The sequence below is a fragment of the Lichenostomus cassidix genome, unplaced genomic scaffold (genome assembly GCF_008360975.1).
Source record: "Lichenostomus cassidix isolate B80296 unplaced genomic scaffold, HeHo_3.0 HiC_scaffold_37, whole genome shotgun sequence".
Lineage (NCBI taxonomy): Eukaryota > Metazoa > Chordata > Aves > Passeriformes > Meliphagidae > Lichenostomus > Lichenostomus cassidix.
The window spans coordinates 1,511,711-1,524,709 of NW_028147279.1; the positions used below are offsets into that span (position 1 = coordinate 1,511,711).

Consider the following 12,999-nt stretch of genomic DNA (forward strand, 5'->3'; position numbering starts at 1 on the left):
GCGAACTGGGGGGACTGGGATGGACTGGGTTATACTGGTTTATACTGGGAGGGACTGGGAGGAAAAAAACCGGTGGTTTTGGGGTGAAAAATGGGGATTTTAGGGGTGGAAAATGGGAGTTTTAGGGTTAAAAATGGGAGTTTAAGGTTAAAAATGGAACTGGGATATACTGGGTTATACTGGGAGGGAACTGGGAGGGACTGGGAGGAAAAAAACCGGTGGTTTTGGGGTGAAAAATGGGGATTTTAGGGCTAAAAATGGGGATTTTGGGACCAAAAATGGGGATTTTAGGGGTGAAACTGGGAGTTTTAGAGAGGATAATGGGAACTGGGATAGACTGGTTTATACTGGGAGGGATTTGGGATGTACTGGTTTATACTGGGACCAAACTGGGAGGGGCTGGAGGCAAAAAACCACCTGGTTTTAGGGTGAAAAATGGGGATTTTGGAGTGAAAAATGGGGGTTTTAGGGTTAAAAATGGGACTGGGATAGACTGGGAGGGAACTGGGATGGACTGGTTTATACTGGGAGGGACTGGGAGAAGAAAACACAGAGGTTTTGGGGTGAAAAATGGGGATTTTAGGGTGGAAAATGGGAGTTTTACAGTGAAAAATGGGAGTTTAAGGGTTAAAAACGGGAATTGGTTTATACTGGGAGGGACTGGGAGGGAACTGGTTTAGACTGGTTTATACTGGGAGGGACTGGGAGGAAAAAAAACGGTGGTTTTGGGGTGAAAAATTAGGATTTTGGGGGTGAAAAAGGGGATTTAAGGGTTAAAAATGGGAGTTTAAGGGTTAAAAATGGGATTGGGTTATACTGGTTTATACTGGGATTGAACTGGGATATACTGGGAGGGGAAAACACGGTGGTTTTGGGGTGAAAAATGGGGATTTTAGGGTTAAAATGTGAGTTTTAGGGATAAAAGATGAACTGGTTTATACTGGGAGGGGAAAGATTTAAACTGGTTTATACTGGTTTGTACTGGTTTGGACTGGGAGGGACTGGGAGGAGAAAACGTGGTGGTTTTGGGGTGAAAAATGAGGATTTTAGGCAGGAGAAATGGAACTGGTTTGTACTGGGAGAGAACTGCTTTATACTGGTTTATACTGGTTCTAACTGGTCCATACTAGTCCATACTGGTTCTAACTGGTTTATACTGGTCTAACTGGTCCATACTGGTTCTAACCAGTCCATACTGGTTTGTACTGGTCTCTAACTGGTTTATACTGGTCCATACTGGTCTCTAACTGGTCTATACTGGTCCGTATTGGTCTCTAACCAGTCCCTACTGGTGCCTAATTGGTCCATACCGGTCCATACTGGTTCTAACTGGTTCCTACCGGTCCCTAACTGGTCCATACTGGTTCTAACTGGTCCATACTGGTTTATACTGGTTCTAACTGGTCCACACTGGTCCATACTGGTCTCTACCGGTCCATACTGGTCGCTACTGGTCCATACTGGTCGCTAACTGGTCCATACTGGTTCTAACTCACCCAGACCAGTCCCTAACGGTCCCTACTGGTCCCTAACTGGTCCATACTGGTTTCTAACCAATCCCTACTGGTCCATACTGGTCCCTACCGGTCCCTGACTGGTCGTTAACTGGTCCATACTGGTTTGGTTTGTGTTGGTTTGGCTCTAACCGATCCATACTGGTCTCTACTGGTCCCTGACTGGTCGCTAACTGGTCGCTAACTGGTCCATACTGATTCTAACTCACCCAGACCAGTCCCTAACTGGTACCTAACTGGTCCATACTGGTCCGTACTAGTCTCTAACCAGTCCATACCGGTCCCTGACTGGTTTATACTGGTCCCTAACTGGTCCACACTGGTCCCTACCGGTCCCTGACTGGTCCCTAACTGGTCCATACTGGTTCTAACTCACCCAGACCAGTCCCTAACTGGTCCCTGACTGGTCCATACTGGTCCATACTGGTTCTAACTGATCCACACTGGTCCCTACTGGTCTCTAACCGATCCATACTGGTCCCTGACTGGTCGCTAACTGGTCCATACTGGTTTCTAACCAATCCCTACTGGTCCATACTGGTCCCTAACTGGTCGCTAACTGGTCCATACTGGTTCTAACTGATCCACACTGGTCCCTACTGGTCTCTAACTCACCCAGACCAGTCCCTAACTGGTCCATACTGGTCGCTAACTGGTCGCTAACTGGTCCCTAACTGGTCCATACTGGTTCTAACTCACCCACACCAGTCCCTAACTGGTCCATACTGGTCGCTAACTGGTCCACACTGGTCCCTACCGGTCCCTGCCTGGTCGCTAACTGGTCCATACTGGTTTCTAACCAATCCCTACTGGTCCATACTGGTCCCTACTGGTCCCTGACTGGTCGCTAACTGGTCCATACTGGTTCTAACTCACCCAGACCAGTCCCTAACTGGTCCCTAACTGGTCCATACTGGTCTCTAACTGGTCCATACTGGTCCATACTGGTTTCTAACCCATCCCTACTGGTCCATACTGGTTCTAACTCAGCCATACCGGTCCCTACCGGTCTCTAACTGGTTTATACTGGTGTGCACTGGTGCAGGTGCTGGCGGCTGTACTGGAGCACGCGGGACGCTCGGCGCTGCTGCTGGTATCGCTGCAGGATCCTGGAGCAGCCTGGGGCAGGGGCAGCCGGCGGGGAGACCCCTCCCCAAACGGGGCCTGAGGACAACAGGACCATTGTGCATGGGAGTCCAGGTGAGCTGAGACCCCTGAGACCCCTCCCCAAATTAACTGAGACCCCAAAAACCCCAAAATCTACCCCAAAATCTACCCCGAAAACCCCGAAATCCCCAAATTCCACCTCAAAATCCGCCCCGAATTCACCTGGGAAGAGCCAAAATCCCACCCTGACCCCTCCCCAAATTCATCTGATCCACCCAGGGACCCCCAAACCCTGAGACCCCTCCTCAGATTAATTTGGGATCCCAAAATCCCAAAAATCCCAAATTCCATCCCAAAATCCATCCCGGGAACCCCAAAATCCCACCCTGACCCCTCCCCAAATGGGACCTGAGGACAACAGGACTATTGCTCATGGGAGCCCAGGTGAGCTGAGACCCCTCCCCAAATTAACTGAACCCCAAAATCCCAAAAATCCCAAAATTCCAGCCCAAAAATCCCAAAATCCACCCCAAAATCTACCCGAAATCATCCCAAAAACCCCAAAATCCCACCCTGACCCCTCCCCAAATGGGACCTGAGGACAACAGGACGATTGCTCATGGGAGCCCAGGTGAGCCCAAAATACACCCTGAACCCCAAAAACCCCAAATCCCAAAATTCCAGCCCAAAATCTATCCCGAAAACCCCTAAATCCCCAAATTCCACCCCAAAATCCACCCCAAAATCCCACCCTGACCCCTCCCCAAACTGGGCCTGAGGACAACAGGACCATCACCCACGACAGCCCAGGTGAGCTGAGACCCCTCCCCAAATTCATTTGGGATCCCAAAAACCCAAAAATCCCAAAATTCCACCCCAAAAATCCCCAAATTCCACCCCAAAATCCACCCTGAGAATCCCAAAATCCGCCCCAAATTCACCTGGGAAGACCCAAAAACCCACCCTGACCCCTCCCCAAATTCATCTGACCCACCCAGGAACCCCCAAACCCTGAGAGCCCTCCCCAAATTAATTTGGGATCCCAAAATCCCAAAAATCCACCCCAAAATCCACCCTGGGAACCCCAAAAACCCCAAAATCCGCCCCAAAAACCCCGAAATCTATCCTGGGAACCCCAAAATCCCAAAATTCCATCCCAAAATCTACCCCAAAAACCCCAAAATCCATCCTGAGAACCCCAAAAACCCCAAATTCCACCCCAAAATCTATTCTGGGAACCCCAAAAACCCCAAAATCCACCCCAAAATCTATCCTGGGAACTCCAAAAACCCCAAAATCCACCCCAAAATCTATCCTGGGAACTCCAAAAACCCCAAAATCCACCCCAAAATCTATCCTGGGAACTCCAAAAACCCCAAAATCCACCCCAAAATCTATCCTGGGAACTCCAAAAAGCCACCCTGACCCCTCCCCAAATTAATTTGGGATGCCAAAAACCCCTAAAATCCCCAAATTCCACCCCAAAATCTACCCTGAGAACCCCAAAAACCCCAAAATCCACCCCAAAAACCCTGAAATACTCAAAATCCCCAAATTCCACCCCAAAATCTATCCTGGGAACCCCAAAAACCCACCCTGAGACCCCTCCTCAAATTAATTTGGGATCCCCAAAAACCCCAAAATCCCCAAATTCCACCCCAAAATCCTCCCCAGATTAGCCTGGGACCCCCAAAATCCCCTCAGGGACCCCCAAAATCCACCCCAAATTATCCAGGGACCCCCGAAATCCACCCCAAATTAGCCTGAGACCCCCAAAATCCCCCCAGGGACACCCAAAATCCTCCCCAAATTAGTCTGAGACCCCCAAAATCCAACCCAGATTGTCTTGGGACCCCCAAAATCCAACCCAAATTAGCCTGGGACCCCCAAACTCCCCCCAGGGACCCCCAGAATGCACCCCAAATTAGCCTGAGACCCCCAAAATCCAACCCAGATTGTCTTGGGACCCCCAAAATCCCCCCAGGGACCCCAAAAATCCACCCCAAATTAGCCTGAGACCCCCGAAATCCAACCCAGATTGTCTTGGGACCCCCAAAATCCTCCCCAAATTAACCAGAGACCCCCAAAATCCTCCCCAAATTATCCAGAGACCCCAAAATCCCCCAGGGACCCCCAAAATCCACCCCAGATTAGGCTGGGACCCCAAAATCCCCCAAATTATCCAGAGCCCCAAAATCCACCCCAAATTAGCCTGGGACCCCCAAAATCCCTCAGGGACCCAAAAATCCACCCCAAATTAGCCTGAGACCCCCAAAATCCACCCAAGGACCCCAAAAATCTACCCCAAATTAGCCTGAGACCCCCAAAATCCCCCCAGGGACCCCCAAAATCCGCCCCAGATTAGGCTGGGACCCCCAAAATCCAACCCAAATTATCTAGGGACCCCCAAAATCCTCCCCAAATTAGCCTGGGACACCCAAAATTCACCCTAAATTATCCAGGGACCCCCAAAATCCCCCAGGGACCCCCAAAATCCACCCCAAATTAGCCTGAGACCCCCAAAATCCACCCAAGGACCCCCAAAATCCACCCCAAATTAGCCTGAGACCCCCGAAATCCACCCCAAACTATCTTGGGACCCTCAAAATCCCCCCAGGGACCCCCAAAATCCCCCAAGGACCCCCAAAATCCACCCCAAATTCTCTCCTCCCCTCCCCCAGGTTCCAGCCCGGCCCCTCCCCCAGCGATGACGTCATCGATGTCCCCAAAGTGTCACCTCCCCGCCGGCTGCCCCCCCCCGGCAGCTCCTCGCGGCCCCTCCCCCCGCCCGGTGAGATTTTGGGGGAATTTGGGGGAATTTGGGGTGGGAAATTAAATGGAAATTGGGAAATTGGGGAATTGGGGAAAGTGGGGGAAATTGGGGGAAATTGGAGAAAATGGGGGAAAATTGGGAAAAATGGAGAAAAATTGGGAAATTGGGGAAAATTGGGGAATTGGGGAAAATTGGGAAATTTGGGGAAAATTGGGGAATTGGGGAAAGTGGGGAAATTTGGGGAAAATTGGAAAATTGGGGGAGATTGGGAAAAATGGGGCAAATTGGGTGGAAAATGGGGAAATTGGGGAAAATTGGGGGAAATTGGGAAAAAATGGGAAAATTGGGGAAAATTGGGGAAACCAGGGAAATTGGGGAATTGGGAAATTGAGGAAAAAATGGGAAATTGGGAAAATCGGGATTGGGGAGTTTGGGGAAAATGAGGGAAATTGGGGAAATTGGGGAAAATTGGGGAAAATTGGGGGAAATTGGGAAATTAGGAAATTGGAAAAAATTGGGGAAATTGGGGAAAATTGGAAAAAATTGGGGAAAATTGGGGAAAATTGGGGAAAATCGGGATTGGGGAGTTTGGGGGAAATTGGGAAATTTGGGGAAATTGGGGAAAAATTGGGGAAATTGGGAAATTGGGGAATTGGGGAAAGGGGAAATTGGGGAAAATGGGGGAAAATTGGGAAAAATGGAGAAAATTTGGGAAATTGGGGAAAATTGGGAAATTTGGGAAAAATTGGGAGAAAATTGGAAAAAATTGGGGAAAATTGGGGGGAAATTGGAAAAAATTGGGGAAAATTGGGGAAAATTGGGATTGGGGAGTTTGGGGGAAATTGGGGAAATTGGGGAAATTGGGAAATTGGGAAAATCAGGATTGGGGGAAATTGGGGGAAAATGGGGATTGGGGTAAAAATTGGGAAATCGGGGAAAATTGGGGAAATTGGGGGAAAAATGGGGAAAATTGGGATTGGGGAGTTTGGGGGAAATTGGGGGAAAATGGGGACATTTTTGAGTCACATTGGTGACGTTTTTGGGGACATTTTTGGGGCACATTGGGACATTTTTGGGAGGATTTGGGGACATGTTTGTGTCACATTTGGGACATTTTTTGAGTCATTTTTGGGGCCATTTTTGGGGACACTGGGGTCATTTTTGGGGACATTTTTGGGTCACATTTGGGACATTTTTTGGGTCATTTTTGGGGACATTTTTGGGTCACATTTGGAACATTTTTGGGGCCATTTTTGGGGACATTTCTGGGGACACTTTTGGGGCCATTTTTGAGTTACATTGGGGACATTTTTTGGGGAACATTTTTGGGGACATTTTTGGGTCACATTGGGGACATTTTTGGGTCACATTGGAGACATTTTTGGGGACATTTTTGGGGACATTTTTGGGTCACATTGGAGACATTTTTGGGGACATTTTTGGGGACATTTTTGGGGACATTTTTGGGTCACATTGGGAACATTTTTGGGGACATTTTTGGGTCACATTTGGGACTATTTTGGGGACATTTTTGGGTCACATTGGGGACATTTTTGGGGCCATTTTTGGGGACATTTCTGGGGACACTGGGGACACTGTTGGGGCCATTTTTGAGTTACATTGGGGACATTATTTGGGGAACCTTTTTGGGGACATTTTTGGGTCACCTTGGGGACATTTTTGGGTCACATTGGAGACACTTTAGGGGCCATTTTTGGGGCCATTTGTGGGTCACCTTGGGGACATTTTTGGGTCACATTTGGGACATTTTTGGGGACATTTTGGGGACATTTTTGGGTCACATTAGGAACACTTTTGGGGACATTTTTGGGTCACATTTGGGACTATTTTGGGGACATTTTTGGGTCACATTTGGGCCATTTCTGGGGACATTTTTGGGTCACCTTGGGGACATTTTTGGGTCATATTTGGGACATTTTTGGGGACATTTTTCGGGACACTGGAGACACTTTTGGGGCCATTTTTGGGTCACACTGGGGACATTTTTGGGGACACTGGGGACATTTTTGGGGCCATTTTTGGGTCACCTTGGGGACGTTTTTGGGTCACATTGGGGACATTTTTGGGGACACATTTGGGAGGATTTGGGGACATTTTTGGGGACATTTTTGGGTCACATTGGGGACATTTTTGGGGCCGTTTCCCAGGCCACGCCCCGGCTGTGCCGCGCCACATCCCCACCGTCGGTGACCCCGAGGTGTCCCCGAGGCCCAGGTGGCAGCGGCGGGCGATGTCACCTGCCGGTGTCACCCGCCGGGGTCACCCGGAGCCACCCGCCGTGACGTCATCGCCCAACGGGGCGGGGCCGGCCGCCAGGTGAGTGGGATCACCAAAAATCCCAAAAATCACCCCAAAATCAGCCCAAAATCTGCCTAAATCACCCCAGAATCAGCCTTAATCACCTAAAATCACCCAAAATCTGCCTAAATCACCCCAAAATCAGCCTAAATCACCCCAAAATCTGCCTAAATCAGCCCAAAATCCCCCAAAATCTGCCTAAATTAGCCCAAAATCACCCAAAATGAGACCAAAATCAGCCAAAATGAGCCCAAAATCAGCCTAAATCACCCCAAAATCACCCCAAAATCTGCCTAAATCAGCCCAAAATACCCCAAAATCAGCCCAAAATCAGCCCAAATCCATCCAAAAATCATTCAATTTACACCTAAATCACCCCAAAATCAGCCTAAATCACCTAAAATCACCCCAAAAATCAGCCTAAATGACCCCAAAATCATCCTAAATCAGCCCAAAATCTGCCGAAATCACCTAAAATCACCCCTAAATCAGCCCAAAATACCCCAAAATAAGCCCAAAATACCCCAAAATCACCCTAAATCACCCCAAAATCAGCCCAAAATCTGCCCAAAATCTGCCCAAAATCAGCCTAAATCATCCCAAATTTTTTTTTTTTAAATCACCCAAAATCCCCCAAAATCTGCCTAAATGAGCCCAAAATCAGCCCAAAATCTGCCTAAATGAGCCCAAAATCAGCCAAAATGAGCCCAAAATCAGCCTAAATCACCCCAAAATCACCCCAAAATCTGCCTAAATCACCTAAAATCACCCCAAAAATCAGCCTAAATCAGCCCAAAATCACCCAAAAATCACCCAAAATCACCCTAAATCAGCCCAAAATCACCTCAAGTGAGCCCAAAATCACCCAAAAATTACCAAAAAGTCCCCAAAATCACCCAACATCCCCCAAAATCCCACCAAAATCCCCCTAAATCCCCCAAAATCACCTCAAAACCACCCAAAAATTACCACAAATCACCCAAAATCACCCAAAAATCACCCAAAATCACCCCAAAATTGCCAAAACCACTGTCAATCACCCAAAATCACCTCAAATAAGCCCAAAATCACCCCAAAATAACCAAAAATCACCCAAAAAGTACCAAAAATCACCCAAAATCACCCAAAAATTCTCCAAAATCCCTCAAAATCACCGCAAAATTACCAAAAAATCACCCAAAATCCCCCAAAAATTACCAAAAATCCCCCAAAAATCCCCCAAATCGCCTCCCAGGCCATTGTCACCCTCGATGTCATTGTCACCTCCCCAGGTCGCTGCCACTGCCGAGGCCATCGTCACCCAACGGGGCGGTGACATCGCCGGTGACGTCACCCAACGGGGTGGTGGCACCGCCATTGTCACCTGACGCGATGACGTCATCGAACGGGGTGGTGACCTCACCGATGACGTCACCCAACGGGGTGGTGACATCGTCATTGTCACCTGAGGCAATGACGTCACCCAACGGGGCAGTGGCGTCACTGATGACGTCACCCAACGGGGCGGTGGCACAGCCGATGACGTCATCGAACGGGGTGGTGGCACCGGCGATGTCACCGGCGATGTCACCTGCAGGGCCACCGCGGCTCTGGGGACAGGGAGAGGCGGCGGGCAGCGCCAGGTCAGTGTCACCTCAGTGTCATTGTCACCTCAGTGTCAGTGTCACCTTCCTGTCATTGTCATCTCAGTGTCATTGTCACCTGATGGTCAGTGTCACCTGGTGGTCAGTGTCACCTCAGTGTCAGTGTCACCTTCCTGTCAGTGTCACCTCAATGTTGTTGTCACCTCAATGCCATTGTCACCTCAGTGTCATTGTCACCTCAATGTCATTGTCACCTCAGTGTCATTGTCACCTCAGTGTCATTGTCACCTCAATGTCATTGTCACCTCAGTGTCATTGTCGCCTCAATGTCATTGTCACCTCAGTGTCATTGTCACCTCAGTGTCATTGTCACCTCAATGTCATTGTCACCTCAGTGTCAGTGTCACCTGGTGGTCAGTGTCACCTTAATGCCATTGTCACCTGGTGGTCAATGTCACCTGGTGGTCATTGTCACCTCAGTGTCATTGTCACCTGGTGGTCAGTGTCACCTCATGGTCACTGTCACCTCAATGCCATTGTCACCTTAATGCCATTGTCACCTGGTGGTCAGTGTCATCTCAGTGTCAGTGTCACCTTCCTGTCATTGTCACCTCAATGTCATTGTCACCTCAGTGTCAGTGTCACCTCATGGTCACTGTCACCTCAATGCCATTGTCACCCTAATGCCATTGTCACCCCATTGTCACCCCAATGCCATTGTCACCTTAATGTCATTGTCACCCTCAATGCCATTGTTACCTTTCAGGTTATTGTCACGCCATTGTCACCTCAATGTCACTCTCAATGCCGTTCTCATGCCATTGCCACTCCAATGGCATTGTCACCTCAATGTCATTGTCACCTCAGTGCCGTTGTCACCCTATTGTCACCCCCGTCCATTGGCACCTCAATGTCATTGTCACCCGCAATGTCACCCCAATGCCATTGTCACCCCCATGTCATTGTCACCTCAGTGCCATTGTGACCCCATTGTCACCCTAATGGCGTTGTCACCCCATTGTCACCCTCAATGCCATTGTCACCTCAGTGCCATTGTCACCCTATTGTCACCCCAATGCCATTGTCACCCCCATGTCATTGTCACCTCAGTGCCATTGTCACCCCATCATCTTCTCAATGTCATTGTCACCCCATTGTCACCCTCAATGCCATTGTCACCCTAATGGCATTGTCACCCCATTGTCACCCCAATGCCATTGTCACCCTAATGGCGTTGTCACCCCATTGTCACCCCAATGCCATTGTCACCTCAGTGCCATTGTCACCCTATTGTCACCCCAATGCCATTGTCACCCCCATGTCATTGTCACCGCAGTGCCATTGTCACCCCATCATCTTCTCAATGTCATTGTCACCCCATTGTCACCCTCAATGCCATTGTCACCCTAATGGCGTTGTCACTCCATTGTCACCCCCGTCCATTGGCACCTCAATGTCATTGTCACCCGCAATGTCACCCCAATGCCATTGTCACCCCCATGTCATTGTCACCTCAGTGCCATTGTGACCCCATTGTCACCCTCAATGCCATTGTCACCCCATTGTCACCCTCAATGCCATTGTCACCCTAATGGCGTTGTCACCCCATTGTCACCCTCAATGCCATTGTCACCTCAGTGCCATTGTCACCCTATTGTCACCCCAATGCCATTGTCACCCTCAATGCCATTGTCACCTCAGTGCCATTGTCACCCGCAATGTCACCCCAATGCCATTGTCACCCCCATGTCATTGTCACCTCAGTGCCATTGTCACCCCATCATCTTCTCAATGTCATTGTCACCCCATTGTCACCCTCAATGCCATTGTCACCCTAATGGCATTGTCACCCCATTGTCACCCCAATGCCATTGTCACCTCGGTGCATTTGTCATCCCAATGTCACTTCAGTGCCATTGTCACCTTTCTGGTCATTGTCATGCCATTGTCACCCCAACGCCATTATTGCCTCAATGTCATTGTCACCCCAATGTCACCCTAACGCCATTGTCACCTCAATGCCATTGTCACCTTTCAGGTCATTGTCAGGCCATTGTCACCCCAATGTCACCCCAATCCATTTTCACCTGACTGTCACCCCAATGCCATTGTCACCTTTCAGATCATTGTCACCCCAACGCCATTGTCACCCCAATGTCACCCCAACGCCATTGTCACTTTTCCGGTCATTGTCATGCCATTGTCACCTGAACGCCATTGTCACCCCAATGCCATTGTCGTCTCAATGTCACCCCATTGTCACCCTGACGCCGTTGTCCCCGCAGGCCACCCTCCCCCGGTGACACCAGCGAGGACGACGACGAGGCTGCGACATCGCCGGTGACGTCACCGGTGACATCGCCGGTGACAATGCCACCGCCGGGGTCACCGCGGGGTCACTACTTCGGCTACTCCCGCCGGGTGGTGGCAGCGCCGGCCGTGTCACCCGTGTCACCTCTGTCCCACTGTCCCCACATCCGCCAGCTGGACGGGGCTGACGATGGCGCCAGGGGGACAGCGGGGACAGTGCCACCAGCCTTGGGGACAGTGCCACCAGCCTTGGGGACAGTGCCACCCGCTGTGGGGACAGTGCCACCATCAGCCTTGGGGACAGTGCCACCCGCTGTGGGGACAGTGCCACCATCGGCCTTGGGGACAGTGCCACCCGCTGTGGGGACAGTGCCACCACTGGCCTTGGGGACAATGCCACCTCCAGCCCTGGGGACAATGCCACCGGCCTTGGGGACAATGCCACCACCTGTGGGGACAGTGCCACCTGCTGTGGGGACAGTCCCACCATCTCCAGGGACAATGCCACCAGCCTTGGGGACAGTGCCACCTCCAGGGACAACGCCACCAGCCGTGGGGACAGTGCCACCTTCAGGGACGATGCCACCACCCCTGGTGACAATGCCACCACCTCCCCCTGTCCCCGAGGGTCTCCCGCCGGACATTGTGGACTTTGTCCTCCGCGGTGTCACCGGCGACGGGGACAGCACTGGGGACAATGACAACGGCTGGGAGAGCCACCAGCGGGTTGGGGACATCGAGGAGAGTCACCAGCTTGGGGACATGGAGCAAAGCCACCACCTCGGGGACGTGGCGGAAAGCCAGCAGCTCGGGGACATCGCTGAAAGCCACCACCTTGGGGACATCGCTCAGGGCCACCAGCTTGGGAATGTCCAGGGCCACCACCACCTCGGGGACATGGCCGGAAGCCACCGGCTTGGGGACATCGCTCAGGGCCACCGCGCTGGGGACACTGCGCAGAGCCACCAGCTTGGGGACGTCAGCCAGGGCCACCGCCTTGGGGACAATGAGCAAAGCCACCACCCTGGGGACATGGCGCAAAGCCACCAGCTTGGGGACATCTCTGAAAGCCACCAACCTGGGGACATCTCTGAAAGCCACCAACCTGGGGACATTGCTCAAAGCCACCAGCTCGGTGACGTCACTCAAAGCCACCAGCTTGGGGACATCGCTCAGGGCCACCACCTCGGTGACGTCACAGCCCCCAACGGCCTCGGGGACGCCTTGGGGACACCTTGGGGACACGCCAAGCGCCCCGGGGAGGGGACAGGGCCAGGGGGGAAGAGACCTCGGCTGGAGCTGGATGGGGACGTTGGGGACAGCGGGTGAGGAGACTGGGGACATCGGGGACAGTGGGGATTTGGGGACATTGGGGACATTAGGGGATGTTGGG

General features: G+C 51.2%; 1 protein-coding gene across 9 annotated transcripts in view; it reads left to right on the forward strand.

The window, feature by feature from the left end:
* Positions 1-3,375: 3,375 nt before the first annotated feature.
* Positions 3,376-12,999, forward strand: part of LOC146423581 (uncharacterized) — a 32,179-nt gene continuing 22,555 nt past the window's right edge. Inside the window, exons 1-7 of one of the 9 annotated variants that reach the window (XM_085044711.1) lie at positions 3,376-3,431; positions 5,303-5,412; positions 7,563-7,731; positions 8,985-9,110; positions 9,144-9,164; positions 9,198-9,335; positions 11,582-12,931. In XM_085044711.1, coding sequence (XP_084900837.1) covers positions 7,646-7,731; positions 8,985-9,110; positions 9,144-9,164; positions 9,198-9,335; positions 11,582-12,931 — 1,721 coding nt within the window. In that variant the 5' untranslated portion in view covers positions 3,376-3,431; positions 5,303-5,412; positions 7,563-7,645. Of the gene's footprint in view, positions 3,432-5,302; positions 5,413-7,562; positions 7,732-8,984; positions 9,336-11,581; positions 12,932-12,999 lie in introns of all 9 variants that reach the window. The other 8 variants (XM_085044713.1, XM_085044712.1, XM_085044715.1 and 5 more) reach the window with 8 other exon arrangements.